This window comes from Pleurodeles waltl, chromosome 2_2, assembly GCF_031143425.1.
Source record: "Pleurodeles waltl isolate 20211129_DDA chromosome 2_2, aPleWal1.hap1.20221129, whole genome shotgun sequence".
NCBI classification, from domain to species: Eukaryota; Metazoa; Chordata; class Amphibia; order Caudata; family Salamandridae; genus Pleurodeles; species Pleurodeles waltl.
The window spans coordinates 246,558,412-246,581,363 of record NC_090439.1 but is presented as its reverse complement, the minus strand read 5'-3'; the positions used below and the strand labels follow the sequence as shown (position 1 = coordinate 246,581,363).

The following is a 22,952-nucleotide window of genomic DNA, read 5'->3' as shown; positions in this document are numbered from 1 at the left end:
TAGGGGAGTTGTTCTTCACAGCAATACATACTAAAGCTGGATCAGACCATTTTGGGCAAAATAAATCAAAATATATGTTTTTATGACTCAATTTTCAGAGATGTGAGGCAGTCACAGGGTCAGTAGGGCGTGTAAATGTAATCGTTTTGTTAACCATTAGAATTCAACAAAGGAATATCATTGATGGCTTCTCATCAGAAATCCACCTTACCAGCTGCATATTTAAACCATAATACCATACTGTTTAAAAGTTTAACAGTTTCTCCAACCAGTTTATAAAGTATGAAAAATAGCAAAACAGATACTTTTCCCAGCCCCCTCATCACAGCAGCTCTTAACCCACGAGGTAAATCCAGTTCAGCCTCCCAGATGCCCTCCCGCCACAAAACATTGCTGCAGTTAATAGATCACTCAGGATAAGAAGCAGGTATGGTGCCAGTTGGGCAGTGGGGGGCCAGGGTAATCTTTTTTTAGGCTACAAATAGAATCTCAACCTAGGAGAGACCCATGTATCAGGAAAAAATCCCATGTTAGCCAATCTTATACCAATATACGCCGTACACTATGTCACATGATGTAATTGTGCTAGTATAATAGGTTTGTAAATCTAACCGAAATAGCATTAATTATCGCTTATTTCATCTCCTTGATTGTGGTTGAATGTTTTGTATAAAATCTAATAAAATTTGTTTAAATAATAAAGGTTGAAACATAGAGGAAATAAAATCAGTGCATTTCAAAATAAACGGATACATGCATTAAATGGTTATCAAAAAAGCTACAAAATGGATGTTTGCTTCATGTTATACCAAGATTGATCTGCAAAGGCAGCGGACCCCTATTAGATGTTCCAGATTTCAAAAAATTAAATTAAGCAAAGTTAAATGAAGCTTAAACAGCCATGGTGGACAAAACAGACAGCCCTACTCTATGAAAAGACACATTTAGAGCAACCACTGGCTAAGCCAACAGGTCTGGCACGGGTAAGCCAGTGCAATGGTTAAAACTGTTGTAATTATTTTTCACGCAAACTCCAAAAAACAGAAAACCTGTTGCCTACATGATTAGCCTATATGCTTGCATTAAGCAACGTAAACTTAAAAAAAAAAAGAAATCACCTAAACTGATAGTAGAAAAGCACAGGTACTTCTCAGCGGGTATTCATAAATATAAGAAGTATGGAAACAATATTTTGTTTTAATGCACATACCAACAAATTAGACTCATAGTGAAACAAATATAAGGTACTCAGGTTTACATTACAGTAACCTGAAGACATTGTTTAAACACACAAAGATGACAAAAAAACGAATGATAAAGTAAGGAAGAAAAGAAATTGGCAAAGTAAAGAACTAGCACACCACCAGACACAGAAGAGTACTTTGTTACAGGTGGATCTGCAAATATAATCAGAAAAAAATGGTGCTGCAATTCAAGAACACCAGTGGCTGAAATGAATGGACCCACCTGGCTGTATGCTCTGATGGGAGGAACTAAAATGTGAATGACAGCTGGAAAAACAGCTGGACGAAGATGGCTCATTTAAAGCCCCTCTACTAATGTATATGTATTTTTTTATTATGATTTTTTTTTTAAATATCTGAGCGTGCTAAGACAGCTAAAGTTGTTGCTAGACTAGTACACGAATAAGGAGAACTTTGGAACACATTTGCTTTACCTATTCATGAGAACAGAGGAATTTTTTTTTTTTTCTTTTTAAACAAACATAACATGTAGTCTCATTTTGATACACAGAGAAACCAAAAGCAATATGAAAGAAATCACAGTTGATTCCAACACTGTGGAGTACATTTACACTACTTATGCTGTGTAGTAACTCCCTTATTGTGATCCGAAAACTCTAATCTCAACTACACTAAAGTTAATGAACAAATGTTCCTATACAAGTTTTCTGTGCCCCATCAATATGAAACAAAAAAGACAAAACTCACTGTGTATTGTGAGTATTATGGCTTACTGATTCGTGTATGTAGATTTCACTTTAGGAAAGCAGGTTAACTTTCAAATAAGATTTCATATGCATACTTCTCCTTTCTGCAGATTCATCTGGCCCGCTTCACATAAAGCAAGAGTAACTGAGTAACTATCAAACAAATGAGTAACTTCACGATTCAAAACCTTATGTGCATTTTCTGTAAAGAGCAAACAAGTACGCTAGACTACTAAATCTACAGATATCTTCCATTTGAGTACACATATCAAAACCTAAACGCAAAGATTTTCCACAATTAGAAAATAGATCTGTTCACACTGCGTTTCAAGGTGGACAATCATCATAAGTGTTTTCCCAGACTTTTTCCCCCCATCAGGAAAATATTTCTATGAGGAGCAACACTAGCCACCATGCTCCCACCCAATAATGGAAGTTTGCATGTTTATCTGCACCCACTGTGCACATCAATAACACCATTTTGTAGCACCCTGTGTACATGTTCAACATGGGTGTGAAAACTCCCCAGTTCAACCAATAGCATAAAGCCCCAAATGATAATCTACTCAATAGGTTACTAAGCAATACATCAAAGGAGCTCTATGACCCCATCTTTTCCACGCTTTTACAATTTTCATTTAGAAAGAGGTCACTCAGCCTAGCAGTTGTTCAGCTTTCAGCTCTGGAATAAGTGGAAGACAGTGATTTTCAGCCACATGGCACATGGGGGGCAATATGGTTATGTAAGCCCCTCTCTGTTAGTAGGAGCCCATTTGCTCAGTTACCATGCCAGACAGGTACTGTATACTGTCTTGAATGGGCACATCAAGGGGGGGGGGGGGGGCGACAAGTCCACACAGAAAGTACACCCTCAGCAGCGCGGGGCGGCCGGGTGCAGTGTGTAAACAAGCGTCTGGTTTGTAATAGGAATCAATGGGACACCAAGGGGTGTCCTTCCAGTCCTGGGGGCTGCGGGTGCAGGGTCTTTTCCAGGCGTCGGGATCTGGGAGTCAGGCAGTCGGGGTCAGGGGGAGCCTTGGGATTCCCTCTGAAGGCGTCGCTGTGGGGGCTCAGGGGGGACAATTTTGGTTACTCACAGTCTTGGAGTCGCCTGGGAGTCCTCCCTGTAGCGTTGTTTCTTCACCAGTCGAGTCGGGGTCGCCGGGTGCAGTGTTGCAAGTCTCACGCTTCTGGCGGGAATTGCAGGGGTCTTTAAAGTTGCTCCTCTGGAAACAAAGTTGCAGTCTTTGTTGAACAGGGCCGCTGTTCTCTGGAGTTTCTTGGTCCTTTTAGAGCAGGGCAGTCCTCTGAGGATTCAGAGGTCGCTGGTCCTGGGGAAAGCGTCGCTGGAGCAGTTTTCTTCCGAAGGGGGGAGACAGGCCGGTAGAGCTGGGGCCAAGGCAGTTGGTGTCTCCGTCTTCTCTGCAGGATTTTTCAGCTCAGCAGTCCTCTTCTTCTTAGGTTGCAGGAATCTGATTTCCTAGGTTCAGGGGAGCCCCTAAATACTGACTTTAGGGGTGTGTTTAGGCCAGGGAGGGCAGTAGCCAATGGCTACTAGCCCTGAGGGTGGCTACACCCTCTTTGTGCCTCCTCCCAAGGGGAGGGGGTCACATTCCTATCCCTATTGGGGGGATCCTCCATCTACAAGATGGAGGATTCCTAAAAGTCAGAGTCACTTCAGCTCAGGTTGGTTTAGGGGCTGTCCTGACTGGTCAGTGACTCCTCCTTGTTTTTCTCATTATCTCCTCCGGCCTTGCCGCCAAAAGTGGGGCCGTGGCCGGAGGGGGCGGGCAACTCCACTAGCTGGAATGCCCTGTGGTGCTGGAACAAAGGGGGTGAGCCTTTGAGGCTCACCGCCAGGTGTTACAGCTCCTGCCTGGGGGAGGTGATAGCATCTCCACCCAGTGCAGGCTTTGTTACTAGCCACAGAGTGACAAAGGCACTCTCCCCATGTGGCCAGCAACATGTCTCGAGTGTGGCAGGCTGCTGAAACCAGTCAGCCTACACAGGTAGTTGGTTAAGGTTTCAGGGGGCACCTCTAAGGTGCCCTCTGGGGTGTATTTCACAATAAAATGTACACTGGCATCAGTGTGCATTTATTGTGCTGAGACGTTTGATACCAAACTTCCCAGTTTTCAGTGCAGCCATTATGGTGCTGTGGAGTTCGTGTTTGACAGACTCCCAGACCATATACTCTTAAAGCTACCCTGCACTTACAATGTCTAAGGTTTGGCTTAGACACTGTAGGGGCACAGTGCTCATGCACTGGTGCCCTCACCTATGGTATAGTGCACCCTGCCTTAGGGCTGTAAGGCCTGCTAGAGGGGTGACTTATCTACACTGCATAGGCAGTGTGAGGTTGGCATGGCACCCTGAGGGGAGTGCCATGTCGACTTACTCGTTTTGTCCTCACCAGCACACACAAGCTGGCAAGCAGTGTGTCTGTGCTGAGTGAGGGGTCCCCAGGGTGGCATAAGATATGCTGCAGCCCTTAGAGACCTTCCCTGGCATCAGGGCCCTTGGTATCAGGGGTACCAGTTACAAGGGACTTACCTGGATGCCAGGGTGTGCCAATTGTGAAAACAAAAGTACAGATTAGGGAAAGAACACTGGTGCTGGGGCCTGGTTAGCAGGCCTCAGCCCACTTTCAATTCAAAACATAGCATCAGCAAAGGCAAAATGCCAGGGGGTAACCATGCCAAGGAGGCATTTCCTTACACTTCCTTTTCATTGCACTGGACCATTCACTTTTAGTGATCGCATTATACAACTCTTCATTAACATTGAATAGATCTCTTCGGTTTTAACGTCATCAACTAACACACTTTCATCCGGCAAGAGTGAAAGAATTTGCTAGCAGTGTTACAATTCTGCCAACCAGGAATATACTTTGTTTAAATAAAGTTTGGTGACCTAGCAGCAAATTTTGCCAACCTAGAAGAAGCCTAGCCAATAGACATCGCTCAAAAACTTTAAGAGTGGCTTATGATCATGTCTTGAAATACCCTGTTCCTCAGGCTGTCACCAATGCCTCCCTTCCTATTACTGAATACTATTTCTCAAATGGATTTAATGCACTGGTTGCAAACACAACAGTCCTCTCTTCATCAAATAATTTTTCTAACACAAATCCAGTGGAGCTGGCATTTTCTGTTATCACAAACTGTTTACTGATGTCAAATCGCATAAGAATGCCTACATTAGGTATGTCATTTCTGATGGTCTGAAAACAATACTGTTGAGTTTCTTCCCATGTGAAGACTCCTCATTGGCAGTGCTTCTGAAGATGAAGATGTCATCTTAAAAGAATACCAAATTTTGAATCTCTTTCAAAATTGACAAGACCCACTGAAACACCCTTGCAACAAATGCAAATCAAAAGGCAGTCAGGTAAATTGAAAAATGCCCTCAAGTGTTATAAATGCTGTTAATGGTTTGGAATCGGCATGCAACAGAAGCAAATGATATGCACTCTTAAGGTCTAACTTCAAAAAAATATCAAACACCCTTCAACAAGGGGATTACCTTTGTTAATATTTGGCAGTGGAAAACTAATCTGTCTCAACGTTCCGATTTAAAGATCTTAAATCTACACACAATCCGACTCCCATCAGTCATTTTCATCAATACAATAGGAGAAAGATATTCTGATGCCTCTATTGGCTCAATCACAACATCATTTGCAACCTATTGAAGCATACTCTTAACCTCTTGTCTCACCAAAAACAGGATTTCACCCCAATTTGGCTTTTATGGACACTGCCTTTTTCTAAGTCTTATTTTGAATTCATACTCTTTTACCATTTTCAACTAATCTCCAAACACCCCTTGAAAGTTTGCAAATACCCTTTAAGTTCCAGAATGTGAAAACAACATGATTTGATCCAGATTCCTGAGATTTATTATTATTCCCAGGTCATACTGGTGCACACATCCAAGTATCGCTTACCCAGATTATGCCATGTACACTTTGTTTAATTTCCCGGTTTTAAAATCTGATCTACAACCACATACACCCAGTGACATAAGTATCAGTCCCTTGGTATCCCCTGGGATTAAAAGATTTGGGTAGGAATTTAACTCCAGGCCACGTTTCCTGAAACAGTTCCTTTGAAGCAATTGTATAAGTAGAATCAGAGCTGACCATGGGATCTATTACCTTTCCTCAAACTATAAATGTTGAATTAGGTTTGTTCATTTTGGCATAAAGATTTTCCCAAACTCTTATCTCCGAGACACTATATAACATTCTTGGATTAATTTCCTCTAACATTATGATCTTCTACACTCAAAATCCTGGTGGTATTGTTCTGCCGACACTCTACCTCTGCCTTCACGACACACTGGAGTAAAATGGCCCTTCATATCACATCTACATTATTTTCTCATAGCAAAACAGTTCTTAGAATCCAAAGTATAATTACACCCTTCCAAATCTTTGATAAGCCTTTTTGTATTGAACCTGAGATTCCCAACACTTATTCTCTGTAGGTGGGTTTTAGGATTTTTATACTTTGGTGTGCTGTTCCTCCTTCCAATAGCGTTAACTGCTGAAGACGCATCTCTGTCTGAATATTAAATGTTTCCCAAGCACTGCATTACCCTTGTCAGATTCCTCTATTACTTTACTCGTAGTTTAATAGTCGTTCCTTCCTTTAAATTAGGCTTGCTTGCTGCCCAAAGTTGTTCTTGCACTGCTTACTATAGCACTGGACAATTAGCTGAGCTCTAACAATTCCTTCTGTCATGGTTTCAAATCGACATTTTTTAGCTAACTCACTTAGCCATGTTACAAATTCATGAATAGTTTAATCAGCTCTTTATGTGACATGTAAAATGTTTGCCTATTGATAGCAATTTTAATATCTTTATCAAATCTAACTTCTAGGCTATGTTTGGCCTCTGTCATAATTTCCTGTGCTGCTTCTGCTTGTATTATGTATTAGAAAATATGCTGACCCTCTTTAACTCACAAACTCAATAGCAGTGCTTTTTTCCTAGAAGAGGGAACGTTCAACCCATTTATCGCTTTTAGATAATTTTCCAAATTATCTATTCATTCTTCATTCTACTTATTGGGTGGACCTAGATTAGATAGATGTTTTATTTAACAAGCAAAGCGTGTAATAATTTGGTTGTTCTTATTAAATAGTGGAGAACTTTTTGGACTGATAGGCAGAGTTTCTATTAAAATTATAGCAATGTAATCTAACAAAAACAGCAGGTGACAGTTTTTTTCTTTGTGTAGTGATGTATTTACATAAAGAAACCTATCAACATGGTAGAGGGCAAGGAAACAAAAGGACACTAGGTGGCAGTGTTCCCATCTTTAATAGGTAATGTAGGGCAGGTCTCATGTTCCTGCTGACAGAGTGATTATCAGAAGTACTTATTATTGAGTTTTTACTATGCAGTTGTCATTCCAAACAAATGTAGAAGTGTAATGTGTCAGGCTGTTACCGTCACTCCACGCTCAAGTGACTTTCCTCTCAGAGTTCCCCTTGGACTGACATGCATTTGCACTGTAGTAGAGCGCTTGAGCATGCAGTCTAATAGTACTGGCTCCATTTGTTGCTTTGAATGCACTTGTGATTAATGCAGAACATAGTAGCAAACTACAACAATTTTTAAGCTGCACTGCTAGTGGTCTTCACTAGTTAGGCTGACTCTATAGTGAAATTCCTCTGAAATCATTAGGGTTGATATTCACCATCAGGATCCTGTAGGACCTAGAGCTAGCCTCCAAATAATATCGCCAAAAATGCAGTGACAGGATTGTTTTACATAAGGATGACACCAGCTTCAATCATCTTTTTTCTTATGATTTACTACACAACGGAACCTCTGGTGTACACAGGAGGCCAGCACAAACCAGCTGTTCCTCAGAAAACCTACATCATTCAGCCAATCTAAACATTCCTTCATGAAGTATTCCATTAAATCTTACGGTCATAAAAGGAACTTAAATCCTGTGTGTATCACATTAATAAACTCCGATGTAGTAGTGTTAATCAAGATATAAATACACCAAGAATTTATATATAACCAAGAATATTACATTTTCTACAATTAAATATGGATTTTGATTTATAGTAATGTGAAGCTTCCTGTGGCATTTAATAGGTTTGCTAATTTTCATGGCTCAATTAAGTCCTGAAGCCAGAAAGCTCAGAGTTGTACATTTGCACATTTCAAACTTTACAAGTGATGGGGATTTAGGAGAATAATGAGCATAGTACTGTAGGTCTGGTTGATATCTACTCTTCAAAGACGTCCAGCACATTCTTGGGGAAAAGATCCTAACACATGCTCATTTTTTGTCACTTGATTAGGCTGCATTGACTTGTATTCGTGTATTGACAGAAGTGTGTGTATGTGTTTAATTTTGTGCATTTCTATATCTAAGCTCCAACTGACCATTTTCTAGTGAAAACCCTTGTCAGCTGAAATGACAATCGTCTCAGACCTATTGTGCTGCTTTGTATTTTGCATTTTTGCTAGTTGGAATTCCTGACATGTGTTTTATTTTCAACAGATGGCACATGTGGTGGGCAAAAATGTTTTAAACGATAAAAACAAGGTGCACTGGACCGAAATCCAAACAAAAGAGAATCAAAATGAAAATGTCACTTACCCAGTGTACATCTGTTCGTGGCATTAGTCGCTGCAGATTCACATGTTTGGCACAGTCCGCTGCCTGGTGTTGGGCTCGGAGTATTACAAGTTGTTTTTCTTCGAAGAAGTCTTTTTGGTCACGGGACCGAAGGACTCCTCCCTCTTTGGCTCCATTGCGCATGGGCGTCGACTCCATCTTAGATTGTTTTCCCCGCAGAGGGTGAGGATGGAGTTGTTTGGTATAAATAGTGCCCATGCAATGGAGTGAATATGTATGTATGATAAGAGTTTCTAATAATTATTTACAAATGTTCAGATGTTTAAGGTTTATGATCTACTTCTAAACGGCTACAGGCTTCCCGGGGAGGTGGGAGGGTACATGTGAATCTGCAGCGACTAATGCCACGAACAGATGTACACTGGGTAAGTGACATTTTCAGTTCGATGGCATATGTTGCTGCAGATACACATGTTTGGCATAGACTATAAAGCAGTTACCTCCCCTAAAAGTGGTGGTTTAGCCTGTAGGAGTTGAAGTAGTTTGGAATAATGTTCTTAGTACAGCTTGGCCCACTGTAGCTTGTTGTGCATTTAGTACGTCTACACAGTAGTGTTTAGTAAACGTATGAGGCGTAGACCAGGTTGCAGCCTTACATATTTCGCTCATAGGAATGTTTCCTAGAAAGGCCATTGTAGCACCTTTCTTTCTGGTTGAGTGTGCCTTTGGTGTAATAGGCAATTCTCTTTTGGCTTTAAGATAGCATGTTTGAATGCATCTGACTATCCATCTAGCAATGCCTTGTTTAGAGATTGGATTTCCTATGTGTGGTTTTTGAAAAGCTATGAACAGTTGTTTTGTTTTCCTGATTCGCTTTGTTCTGTCAATGTAATACATTAGTGCTCTTTTGATGTCTAATGTATGTAGTGCCCTTTCAGCCACAGAATTTGGTTGTGGGAAGAACACTGGCAATTCTACTGTTTGATTTAAATGGAATGGTGAGATTACTTTTGGCAGAAATTTTGGATTTGTTCTTAGAACTATTTTATTGTTGTGTATTTGAATAAATGGTTCTTGTATGGTAAATGCCTGTATTTCACTTACTCTTCTGAGGGATGTGATTGCAATGAGAAATGCGACCTTCCAGGTTAGATATTGCATTTCACAGGAATGCATGGGTTCGAAAGGGGGACCCATGAGTCTTGTTAAGACGATGTTAAGATTCCATGAAGGAACTGGTGGTGTTCTTGGTGGTATAATTCTTTTTAGCCCTTCCATGAATGCTTTAATAACTGGTATTCTAAATAGAGACGATGAATGAGTAGTTTGTAGGTAAGCAGATATAGCTGCGAGGTGTATTTTTATAGATGAAAAAGCGAGATTTGCTTTTTGCAAATGTAGTAAGTATCCTACTATGTCTTTAGTAGAGGCATGTACTGGTTGTATTTGATTGGCATGGCAGTAGTAAACAAATCTTTTCCACTTAGATGCATAGCAGTGTCTAGTGGAAGGTTTTCTAGCTTGTTTTATGACCTCCATGCATTCTTGTGTGAGGTCCAAGTGTCCGAATTCTAGGATTTCAGGAGCCAAATTGCCAGATTCAATGATGCTGGGTTTGGATGTCTGATCTGTTGTTTGTGTTGTGTTAACAGATCTGGCCTGTTGGGTAGTTTGACATGCGGTACTAGTGAAAGGTCTAGTAGAGTTGTATACCAAGGTTGTCTTGCCCATGTGGGTGCTATCAGTATGAGTTTGAGTTGGTTTTGACTTAACTTGTTTACTAGATATGGAAGGAGAGGGAGAGGGGGAAAAGCGTACGCAAATATCCCTGACCAATTCATCCATAGAGCATTGCCTTGTGATTCGCGGTGTGGGTACCTGGATGCGAAGTTTTGGCATTTTGAGTTTTCTCTTGTTGCGAACAAATCTATCTGGGGTGTTCCCCAAATTTGAAAGTACTTGTTCAGAACTTGGGGGTGAATTTCCCATTCGTGGACTTGTTGGTGGTCTCGCGAAAGGTTGTCTGCTAGTTGGTTTTGTATTCCTGGAATAAATTGTGCTATTAGGCGAATGTTGTTGTGAATCGCCCACTGCCAAATTTTTTGTGTTAGGAGGCACAATTGTGTTGAGTGTGTTCCTCCTTGTTTGTTTAGATAATACATTGTTGTCATGTTGTCTGTTTTGACAAGAATGTATTTGTGTGTTATTATGGGTTGGAAGGCTTTTAACGCTAGAAATACTGCCAACAGTTCTAGGTAATTGATATGAAATTTTGTTTCGTGTATATCCCATTGTCCTTGAATGCTGTGGTGATTGAGGTGTGCTCCCCACCCTGTCATGGAAGCATCTGTTGTTATAACGTATTGAGGCACTGGGTCCTGAAATGTCCGCCCTTTGTTTAAATTTTTGCTGTTCCACCATAGAAGCGAGAGGTATGTTTGGCGGTCTACCAACACCAGATTTTGAAGTTGACCCTGTGCCTGTGACCATTGTGATGCTAGACACTGTTGTAAGGGTCGCATGTGTAGTCTTGCGTTTGGGACAATGGCTATGCATGATGACATCATGCCTAGAAGTTTTAGCGCAAATTTTGCTTGTATCTTTTGGTTTGGAAACATAGCACTTATTAGCTTGTGGAATGCCTGCACTCTTTGTGGACTTGGAGTGGCAATTCCTTTTGATGTGTTGATGGTTGCTCCTAGATATTGTTGTGTTTGACACGGTTCTAGGTGTGATTTTGTGTAGTTGATGGAAAACCCCAGTTTGTGAAGGGTTTGTATGACAAAGGTGGTGTCGTTTGCGCATTTTTTTACTGTGTTGGTTTTGATTAGCCAGTCGTCTAGGTAAGGGAACACATGTATCTGTTGTCTCCTGATGTGTGCTGCTACTACTGCTAGACATTTTGTGAACACTCTTGGTGCAGTTGTTATTCCGAATGGCAACACCTTGAATTGGTAATGTATTCCTTTGAATACAAACCGTAGGTACTTTCTGTGAGAAGGGTGTATTGGTATATGAAAGTACGCATCCTTTAGGTCTAATGTGGTCATGTAATCTTGCTGTTTGAGCAGTGGAATGATGTCTTGTAGTGTGACCATGTGAAAATGGTCCGATATGATGTAGGTATTTAGTGTCCTGAGATCTAATATTGGTCTCAATGTTTCGTCTCTTTTTGGAATTAGAAAGTACAGGGAGTAAACTCCTGTGTTTTTTTGTTGTACTGGTACTAATTCTATTGCATCCTTTTGCAGTAGTGCTTGAACTTCTAGTCCTAAAAGTTCTAAATGATGTTGTGACATTTTGCGTGTTTTGGGGGGGATGTTCGGTGGGAAGTTGTGGAATTCTATGCAATAGCCATGTTGGATTATTGCTAATACCCAATTGTCTGTTGTAATCTGTTGCCAAGATTGGTAGAATTGGCTTAGTCTTCCCCCCACTGGTGTTGAGTGAAGGGGTTGCGTGACTTGAAAGTCACTGTTTAGGTGGAGGTGTTTTTGGAGTCTGGAATCTTCCCCTACTCCTTGGGAATTGACCCCCCCGATATCCCCTGAAACCTCCCCTTTGGAAGGAACCCTGATATGGTGTAGTTCTTGATTGTTGGCTGGTGGTGTCTGTGGGTTGGCCACGAAACCCCCCTCTAAATGGAGTTTTTCTGAAAGAGCCTCTGCTCTGCGGGGAGTAGAGTGCGCCCATGGCTTTGGCCGTGTCTGTGTCCTTTTTAAGTTTTTCAATGGCTGTATCCACTTCCGAGCCAAACAGTTGTTTCTCGTTGAAGGGCATATTAAGGACAGCCTGCTGGATTTCAGGTTTGAAGCCTGAAGTGCGTAGCCAAGCGTGTCTCCTTATGGTGACAGCAGTGTTGACTGTTCTTGCTGCAGTATCGGCTGCGTCTAGTGAAGAGCGGATTTGATTGTTTGAGATCGTTTGTCCCTCTTCCACTATTTGCTGCGCCCTTTTTTGGTATTCCTGGGGAAGATGGTCTACGAGAAGTTGCATCTCGTCCCAGTGTGCCTGGTCATATCTGGCCAGCAGCGCTTGTGAATTTGCGATGCGCCACTGGTTGGCTGCCTGTGACGCCACTCTTTTCCCTGCCGCGTCAAATTTTCGGCTTTCTTTGTCCGGAGGTGGGGCGTCGCCAGATGTATGTGAATTTGCTCTTTTGCGAGCTGCCCCTACTACCACAGAGTCGGGTGGTAACTGCGAAGTAATAAACACTGGGTCTGTGGGTGGTGGTTTGTATTTCTTATCCACCCTTGGGGTGATGGCTCTTGATTTTACGGGCTCCTCAAAAATTTGTTTTGCGTGCCGTAACATCCCTGGTAGCATTGGGAGACATTGATATTGGCTATGTGTAGCCGAGAGGGTGTTAAATAAGAAATCATCCTCTATAGGATCGGAATGCAGTTGGACATTGTGGAAGTCTGCAGCCCTAGCCACCAGTTGCGAGTATGAGGTACTGTCCTCTGGCGGTGACGGCTTTGTGGGGTATGACTCGGGATCATTGTCCGGCACTGGGGTGTCATACAGGTCCCAAGCGTCTTGATCCTGATCGTCATGACTTATGGTAATTTGCGCTGGTGAGTGCATTTGTGGCGGTGTTTGTGCCGGCGATGCCTGTGGAGGAGAGGGCGGAGGCGTGACTTTTTTAACCACTTTGGCTTGTGGTTGTGTGTCATCCTTTGGAAGTCCGATCCTTCTTTTCCTCATGATTGGGGGAAGGGTTGATATCTTCCCTGTATCTTGCTGGATGCACAGTCTCTTTTGTGTGTAGTCCGATTCTACACTTTGGAGCTCTTGTCCAAATTTGTGCATTTGGCCACTTAGTCCTTGTTCCTCTGAGTAGGATGAAGGTGTGGTATTTTTCGGCGCCGAGAGAGAATCTTTTTTCGGTTTCGGCACCGACAGAATTTTTGTTCCTTTCGGCATGGATTCTCGGTGCCGATGTTTTTCGGTGCCGGTATCTTGTTTTTGTCTCTCGGAGCCGCTTTCTCGGCTCCGAGGTTGCTCCATGGCGGTCCCTCGACCGGAGTCGGGTGTCTTCGCTATGGGCGTGCCCTTTTTCGGCCCCTTCGACGGGTCGCCTGATTTATGGGTCGAGCCATGGCCTGTTGGCAGTGGCGTCCCCTGGGCTTTCGGTTTGTCGATGGATTTACTTTTCGACGTCTTACTCAGTTTGTTGCTGTTGTTCGACGTCGGAGTCTCCGGATTCTGATTCCGGAACCGAGAATGTTTCCTCTTCGTCGTCGAAACGTTGTTTTGTCGACGTGGACGCCATTTGGTGACGCCTGGCTCTTCGGTCCCGGAGTGTTTTTCTGGACCGGAAGGCTCGACAGGCTTCACAGGTATCCTCCTTGTGCTCGGGAGACAAGCACAAGTTACAGACCAAGTGCTGATCTGTATAAGGATACTTACTGTGACATTTTGGGCAGAAACGAAACGGGGTCCGTTCCATCGGCTTCGATGTCGCACACGGTCGGGCCGACCAGGCCCCGATGGGGGATCGAAACTGCCCCAAAGTCTTCCGATGATCGGTGTCGATGTACCTAACTATCCCGATACCGAACGGAACAATACCGACGCTTTCTTCCGAGATTCTGACTAACTTTCCGAACCGAAACACGGAGCGAAAAGGAATACGTCCGAACCCGACAGCGGAAAAAAACAATCTAAGATGGAGTCGACGCCCATGCGCAATGGAGCCAAAGAGGGAGGAGTCCTTCGGTCCCGTGACCAAAAAGACTTCTTCGAAGAAAAACAACTTGTAATACTCCGAGCCCAACACCAGGCAGCGGACTGTGCCAAACATGTGTATCTGCAGCAACATATGCCATCGAACAAGATGTTTCTGATGGGGAATTTGGTTGGAAAATGGCCCAGTGCTGGAGCTGATGAAATGGCCAAATTATGACCATGCATCAACCCAAAATGTTAGGTAAACAGTGCTTGTTGTTTGCTTGTTGCTGGCTTGCATGGTGTATACTATTTGTAGCCAATGTATTTTCGTAAAGGACAGGCACAATTGTTGCAGGATAGGAGACAGGAGAATAAAAATGGTTGGTGAGGTAGGACTGGGAGAAATACCGGGAAAAAAGGAAAGTGAGTGACAAAAAGAGGTAAAGATTAAATGGGTTCTAGAAGTCTTTCAGTGGCCGAGACGATAGTTACAAATGCCATGACCCAGAGCACTGAGACTTGAAGTATGAGCATATGAAAGAAAGAGAACCTCTGATCTAGAGGCCTCGACCCCTTCATGAGCTCCTCCAGGTGTGGCTGAAGGTTCACCGAATTCAATAAGGTCTTTTAGTGCGAGTCTGCAATACTTTCCTTACTGCCTTCCACAAGATGAGTTAGAAGAAATAACTGTAGGGAACTGTACACCCACTTTCTGATCCCTTCCCTCAATCCATGGGAGCAGCTGCAGTCACAAGGCCTGCAGACCTGTTTCCAGAGTGTGAGTAAATGATAAGAGATGTTGAATGGGACCAGGCAATTTAAATGTAGTAAGCCACCACCAAAAGGGATTCCTACATACTGTATGTACCAACAACAAGTAAACGTGCAAATATTTACGACAGTACGACTCAGTAATTAGGACAAGAAACGTTATTTCTGGAACATTGTAGAGATTAGCTCATTTGCATAAGACGTTGAAATACCCTAAGAATCAAACAAAAGCTCAACAGTACCCATTATCTACACAATGGCATGAAGAGGCACTCAATGTCCTTCCTCTCCTGGATTATCGAGTGGCAATGGGTAGAGCCGTGATCCACGTTCCTTGGAACCATCCTGATTTAAGGAGCATAAAGAAACAGTTTCCCTACATTTACAAAAAATCCAACCCAGTTTCAGCAAGAACTACAGTGTGTGCTTGAAGCATACAGATCTAAGTGGGCAGATGTGAATCAGTTACTGTGATTAATAGAGTCACTGTGATGTAAAAGACTGGGGGAGAAAGCACGAGAGTGGCCCTTGGTAATGAAGGGGAGTTGACTTATGAAGAATGTGCTCCGGAATGCAATTCCCAATGTATACCCAGTGAAAACTGATTGGACTAAAATTTCAAACTGCAATCAAAAGAATAATGAGGCACTAGCTAATTATTTGGACAGGCTTAAGGAAGCATTTAAAAGGTACTCGTTTATCGCTCATCCAAAGGTGGTGGTTCAGGGGCTATTGGTGCAACTTTTCATGAGGGATTATTACTGAATGTTGAGTCAATTGACAACCATATGTATTGTGTGGTAACCTAAGAAGCTTGTAGAAATAGTGGCTGTGGTCAATCACTGCATAGCTTTGCAGAAGAAAAAGAAAGTATGCTGAATCAGACTTAAGGTTTCTGAAATTTTAAAATATAAAGCAAGTGATCAAATGAGTGGGATGAGGAGCCCAACAATGAAGTGGAAGGAGCAAGGGAGGGCAGGGAGGAGGAAGAATTTGAGAAGCAAAAAACATGTGTGGGTAGAAGAAGCAGTGTTAGGGGGTCTTGATTTGCATGTGGTTAGCTGGGGCGTTGGAAGGAAGATTATCCTAATACTGCTTACAATGCACATAGGCTCTCAGACTAACCAGGGTACCATCACATTGCTCAGAATCCTTACCCGAATTTTAGGATAGCCAAGGGGCTCCAGTTGTATTACGTATACCATAATCCCAGTAAATCAGAAAGGCCCATATGTGAATTGTCTCACTGTTGCTGAACGCACCACTTGCTTTACTGACATTGGTGCAAGCCCCTTGGTTCACAAAACCTTCCAATTCAGTTCTTCTCCTCTTGTGTATGTCCATAGATGCAGGTAGTATTTCCAATCAAGAGTTCCCCACTATATTACTGATTCAGAATTCATTTATGTAGTACCTACAAGTGATGAGCACTCTTTTCTGCTTAGTTCAATTTCTCCAACAAAATTGTTAGGCTTGACAAATTATTCTAATTTAACTGTATTGTATTTTGTACCTCAGAAGGGTGGGCTCTTGAATATACCAAATGTTATAGTCTGCACTGACTACAATTTATGTGACATTTTTACATATGTTATCAGGAAGGTGGCACTGGTCTCACTACCTTTACAATGGTCAAATGGGCTTCATAAAGGAACCAAACATATTTTAGTTAAAAATGCACAGAGCTCTACATGTCAACTTCATTTTCCAGCTATGTTAAAATTTCTAAAAGCACTGGATAGAAACCTACTCAAATCTTTTTCTTGGAACATGCTTTTCACATTGTGAGATGAGCCAAACGTTGTTTAAAAACAAGGAGTTAAGTTCCATAAGATGTTCATACCCACAAACGGTCTCCTTAATGCTCGAATCATGCTGTGTTTTAATGGTGTCTTTAATCTCTGTTTGAGCAGAAGTTTCTTCTCCCACCTCTAAAGCATCTTCTGGAATACCTGCAAGCACAGCAGGCGTGTCTGCAGGCACGGCAGGCAATTCTGCAGGCACAGCAGACTGTGGTTTTCGCTGAAGCTATTGAAAAATGCAAAATATCAGGTACAAATCTGAAACCTGTGGCAATGTAGCACAATTTCCTGTCCCTCTGTGCCCCATGTAGGAATATTATTGTAATAAGGGACGTATGCAGTTTAACATTTGCTGCGGTTCTCTTTTCTGTCACTTTGGTGCTGGAAAATGTTTGCAAGGTGCAGACATGGTAGTTGCAGCCCAATTGCAACCAGGATGAATACTTGTCAAATAGTCACCTTCAATCAGTGCTGTCCACAGAATTCAGTTCAAAAGCACCTGTTCAAATAAGTCAGTTTTCATGTAGCACCTACATCAGTGTCCATTCTATCCTTTGACTTGGATTCCGGCAAGGGATCTTGGGTCACGACATGCACTTGGGAGTCTCAGTGCCATGCCAGAGGGTGGGGGAGGTGGTTTGTTAAAACTGCAGTAAAGACCTTTCTGTGTGTGCTTCAGGATGCGAGAAATTGCAGCCTATGAATCTCTATGACCAGAGATTTGGGTAGTGGTAAGTCTCAGAGCCAGCAAGGCATCTGGGAGGGGGAAAGGTGTGTGTGTGGGGGGAGGGGGGGGCGTGGGGGGGGCAGGGGGGCGGTGTTAGACTTACTGCCTTGCCATACCATTTTAAAATTCACCTAAGGGATCAAACAAGATATGAAACAGGTTTATTTTGTTGAGCCCCCTAAAAAGGGATTAAAAAAGAAAATACTTTATTAAAAGCACGGAAAAGTAAATGCCAAATACACATATTAAGGCTTGTGTGCATAATTGCAATGATACTATAAGTTTAAGTAACCCACTGCATGCAGAGGTCAAACAAGAGACCCCACAACAAATGCATGAAACTGTAGAGTTTCTTTAATTTAAACATTAATATTGTTCCAATAAGTGGCACATAAAAATAACAATTTCACACATATTAATACATATAGCTGTTATGTTGTATTATTAACATTTGTATAGCACTAAATATACCACCGTTAATGCCCTTTCGCCACATATTGACAATATCTCCATGTCTGTAGCCATGCTCGGCCAGAAAAAGACAACCAGCAAGGAGGATCGCCTGGGGATGAACCTTTGCTTTCTTCTTTTAAGTAGTGTGCGCACCTAAACAAAAGCTATCTTGGGAAGGGGACACAGGTATGAAGATAAGCTACAGCCAATCCAGCAGCTCTTGTTTGTCTTTTTATGATGTACGCCCACTCTGCCTCACATCAAGACTGTCCAATCTGTCTTGCTTTAGAAGCGCCTGCTTTATATCACTACTAAGTGCCTGTTCAACCTCACACTTTTAAGTTCACACTCCTAATTATTTGCCCCATGCTACGTTCCTTGGCCCCAGGAACCCATAATCATCAATCCACCTGCACTAGGAAGTGTCTGCACCTACAGAAATCCACCAGGACCGGCACTAAAGAAGTGCTCGCTCTGGTATCATAAACCCGCTGATCCAGACTGCCCCTAACCAGAGTACGTAAAGCTAGCTTACTTAGCGGCACTGAGATAACTAGAGTTATTTTTATGTTAACCTCTGACTATCTACCTATACATGCACTATGGTCAGTTCGTTTCAGACTAGAATCCTAAAACGGTACTCTGTGAAACAGGCCTCACCCAACTTCTGCACTCCTGAGTCAAGGATAGAACACGCTAGTATCCACAAACCTTGTACCACTAGACAATACGTGTCCCCAAAGAAACAGACAAGAACATCAAGTTTCTTAACTTCAATAACGCCCATTCTGGTGGATATGCTTTTTAACTGAGAATTCCTCACCTTTATAGTATCACCAGGCACCATACTGGATCCATAGAGTTTTTCATCAATGTTCTAGTTCAGTAGGTAGTACTATGTGACTCTGTGGCGATGCCATATCACCCCAAATGTATTGGAGCACAGCAGCATGTAAGCGCCACCCTTAAGCATTCACCTTTGCGCCCTTGGACACGGAGCTCTACAATCCTATTGTAGGTGATAATGAAGATTCCTAAATTATAACATTTTTAGATGGTAAACAACAGGAAGATCTGAGGGCAGTGAACAGTATCCACCAGCAAGAGTGTTACGAAACCTAACTAACGTGTGCTTCTGATGGATGAACAAGTTAATTATCTTTGGTAACGCTCTTTCTGGTGGATGCTCTATGTAACTACAGATTCTTCACTTTCGGAATATTTATTAGGTGGTAGACTGGACCTGGAAACTTTACATACTAGTGCTCCAGCTCACCGCAAGGTGGCATGGAGCAGCTCCACGTTTCGATCTACCCCAGAAGAGACCGAGCACAGCTGTAGAGAGCCACCACCTCTGTGCATCATCGTCAGTTTCTTGCTTAACTTTTTCCCGGTCTTTGGGCACGGAACACAAAACAATTGCCAGAATTGGCATGCAGTTCTTTAATATGGGAATCTTTTTGATGGCAAAGACAGGCTCCTCCACAGAACAAGGAAGTGGGAAGACATTGAGAAATCTGCAGTTAGAAAGAGTACCAACCAGAAAGATTTGCCTAACGTACATAACTTGTTCTTTTGATGAACAAGTATCAGAGAGTCTTCATCTTTACACTAGATACCAAAGCAGTACCCACCTGAAGGTGGAGTGTCTCTGGAGTGGCTCAGATCAAAAAGTCTTGCAGGACCAAACCACTGAAAATCCCTTCCTCTCCGAACTGGATATCAAAACAGTAATGCTGGACAAAAGACAAACATTAAAACATCTGCCAGCCTGGCTTGTAAAAGGTATGTTGTGTGGCCTCCACACCAAACCACAAATTATTCCAGCGACCCGGTGTAAATGAACTTCTTCAATGGACTCCTGGCAGAAAGGATAGCATCCAAAGTCTCAAGTGGCATAACAGTCAACTACTGCTGCTCAATTGTTAAGCACAGAGGTGCTGGAGGTGTAGATTGCGCAGGTTTAGGTGCTGAACCTTGCCCTGCTGCTGAAATAGAAAATCCTTCCGATGTGGTAGTCTGTTCGAGGGACAGATGCTCATGGACAGAACTTCTGGTCCAAGCCAGAGGCACTAAGATGACCCCCTCCCCCCACTGTTGAAAGATTCCCTGTGCCACCATGGGATTCAGATGCCATTCATAATCTGGCAGGCACTACCGGTTGAGTTTGTTTGCCCTGGCATTCAAGGATTCTGCCAGGTGGTTCACAATATGGGAGATGCACGGATGCTTCAGGACCCCCAGGAGGTTACTACACTCTGCTTGATGCAGAACCAAATGGCGGTGGAGTTGTCTGTGAGAATCATCACCAGCCTTCTCTAATGGATTTCATGAAGAACTTCAGCACTAGATGAATGTCTCAGCTTGATACTGAGACAGTTTCTACGAGACCAGTGACCTCCAATTTCCACCTCCCCAGATGACCGCCCCCAAGCCAGCAATGACTCATCTTTAATGACCGTCATCTCTTGGTGGGGTAGATAAAGGGGTCTGCCACTGGTCTGATTGCTGTCAAGTGGCCACCACTGTTGATCACATGCAGTATCCATTCAAAACCGGAATGGCATCTGCCAGGTTTACATGGTGGTGGGCCCAATGAGACTCCAGATTCCACCCCAGAGCCCACAAACGCCACCTGGCGTAGTCAACAAGCAGAATGCAGAAGGCTAACAGGCCAAGATGCCTAAGAGCCACTCTCATGGACATCCAGGACTGAGATTTAAAATCAAGATCACTGCCCAAATATCCTGGACTCTCAGCAACACAGGGAAGGCTCTGAACTGCAGTGTCCAAAACAACCCCTGTTAATGGAAGCCTTCAAAAAGGATCCACGGCAGACAATCTGGGCTGAAGCTCTTCACTCTTCACCGGCACAAGGAAAGACTGAGTGCCAACTCACAGCTATTTCAATGTCAAGAATCCTATACATGGCTCCTTCGGAGAGTAAAGCTCACAAATCTTGTATCAGAAAGGAAAGGTGTTCCTCTGAAAGCCATTCTGATCTGGAAGGTGCAGTGGGGCAGAAAGAAACAGAAGGGCATAGCCATTTGGAAGACCCATCTGTCAGATATGATGAATCGCCACCGTGGGATAAAGTAACAGATTCTGCCTCCTACAACGTGTTTGTGCACCACTAATGACAGGCTATAATGACTTGGAGGGGGAAACCGAAGGGGAGGGGGACTGGGACGACTGATGGTAGTGGTGAATTGCTGGCATATCCACGTCTACAACCACAAAAGGACTGAGGTGACTTCACTGGGAGCTGGACATAGTGGCATTGTCTGTATGAACAACCCCAGTATTAGCCTTGGAATGTATTAGCCTTGGAATTTCCTAAATTGATGAGAAAACCGTGGCATTGGCCAAAAGACCCAGGACCATGCCGTGTTTACTCTCCTTAAAAAGGTCTAAAGAAGATTCAGTTTCTCACCAAACATGCATAAGCCATCAAAAGGAATATCCAAAGGGGGAATCTCTGTAGATGTTGTGAAAAACCAGTGGATCACGTCCACTCATGGTGACTCAGCAACACATTGGTGCCAACTGCGTGCATCAGACGATCAGTATCAAGGTTAGCAGGAACTGCATACTTTGCTACATCTTGACTATCTTAGATGCTTTGAGCCTAGGAGACTTTTCAGGTCTGCTGGCAAGATGACTCTGTCCTTGTCCCTAGGGGTGCGCAGATATTGACGCAATAAACCAACAGCACTGGACTGACTTCAATGCTAGGCTAGCATAAGAGAATATTCTTTTACCAAACACCTCAATTCTCTGAGACTCCATATCCGAGAGATTTGCAGAGAATGAATCGGGGTTCACATTGCTGCTGAAGACCTGGACAACCAGACTTTCTAGAGAAGGATGCTGTGCAAGGAAATCAGGGTCACGAAGTGCCGTTCTCTGGCATTTTATCATCTGTCAATACACCAGCGAGCAAGATTAGGACTTAGTCCAGGTGCCCATAAGGGCTTCACTGAACGGAGGCAAGGTCTCAGATGAAGCTGGCCCAGACTGCAAACCTTCTGTAAGGACAGTCTTGACTTCAACAGAAGGCAGATAAAAGTCCAGCAAAGAAAGCCCCCTCCTCTGCTGGGGGGCAAAAAGGTAAACTCAAGCTGCGTCAAGGGAAGTATCAAGCACAATGGCCTCCTGTACGTCTTTCATAATGAGGGGGCAAATCATCTCCATCCCCACCACTGTCGTCTCTGGATGGTGGCAAGCTCTGGTCAGAGCCTAAGACAGTAGATTCTCTGAGGATGCCTCTGTATTAGAGTAAACAGAGTCACTAGTGGATTTGAAGAGCAATCTCATTGAGGTTGAGTCAAATCTAGTTAGGGGTAAGACATCTTACTCTGCACCGGATTCTCCTCCTGTACTATTGGCATTGATAAAAAAAAAAAGACAAAAAAAAAAAAAAAAAAGGAACAAAGCATGTCTCGTTGCCAGTGCTACACCAGAGCCTGTGTGGAACCCAAGATGGTTTCAATGGGTTTAGATGGCACTGAGGATTAATCCCCAGGCAGTAATCGACTGAGGGCCCATGAGAATTCTTAGGGCATGAAAGCATATCATGGGGACATGTCCTGCTTCGTTTTCCTATCTAATGGCAGAATCCTTACCTTAGAATATTCCCAAGGCATCAGACTGGATCTGGAAAATCTTGAGCAGTACCTGTGTGTGCTGGTAGGTAGCATTGAACGGTTTAGCCTTTGAGTCATCTGCCAAGGGTGTGACGTGTGAAGAGCCTATATAGGTGCCACCCCAGCTTACTGACTTCAGCACCTTTCTATCAGTGCAAACAGGACAGATCCAGAAGAGCTAAGTAGGCCACTTTTTGTCCACTTTTTTCCAGCTTTATTTATTTATTATTATTTTATTTTAACTTCTGAGCATTTTACTCCCAGTGTACCTTAGGGATGTCCCCATAGAAACCAGTGGGTAGCCTGTGGAGCCTGT

General features: G+C 43.1%; 1 protein-coding gene across 1 annotated transcript in view; it reads right to left on the bottom strand.

Moving 5' to 3' along the window:
* The window catches only part of NSUN2 (NOP2/Sun RNA methyltransferase 2), a 480,899-nt gene that overhangs the window by 186,901 nt on the left and 271,046 nt on the right, over positions 1 to 22,952 (bottom strand). The window contains exon 13 of the mRNA XM_069219708.1: positions 16,852 to 17,036. Within this exon, the coding sequence (XP_069075809.1) occupies positions 16,852 to 17,036 (185 nt within the window). The remainder of the gene's footprint in view (positions 1 to 16,851; positions 17,037 to 22,952) is intronic.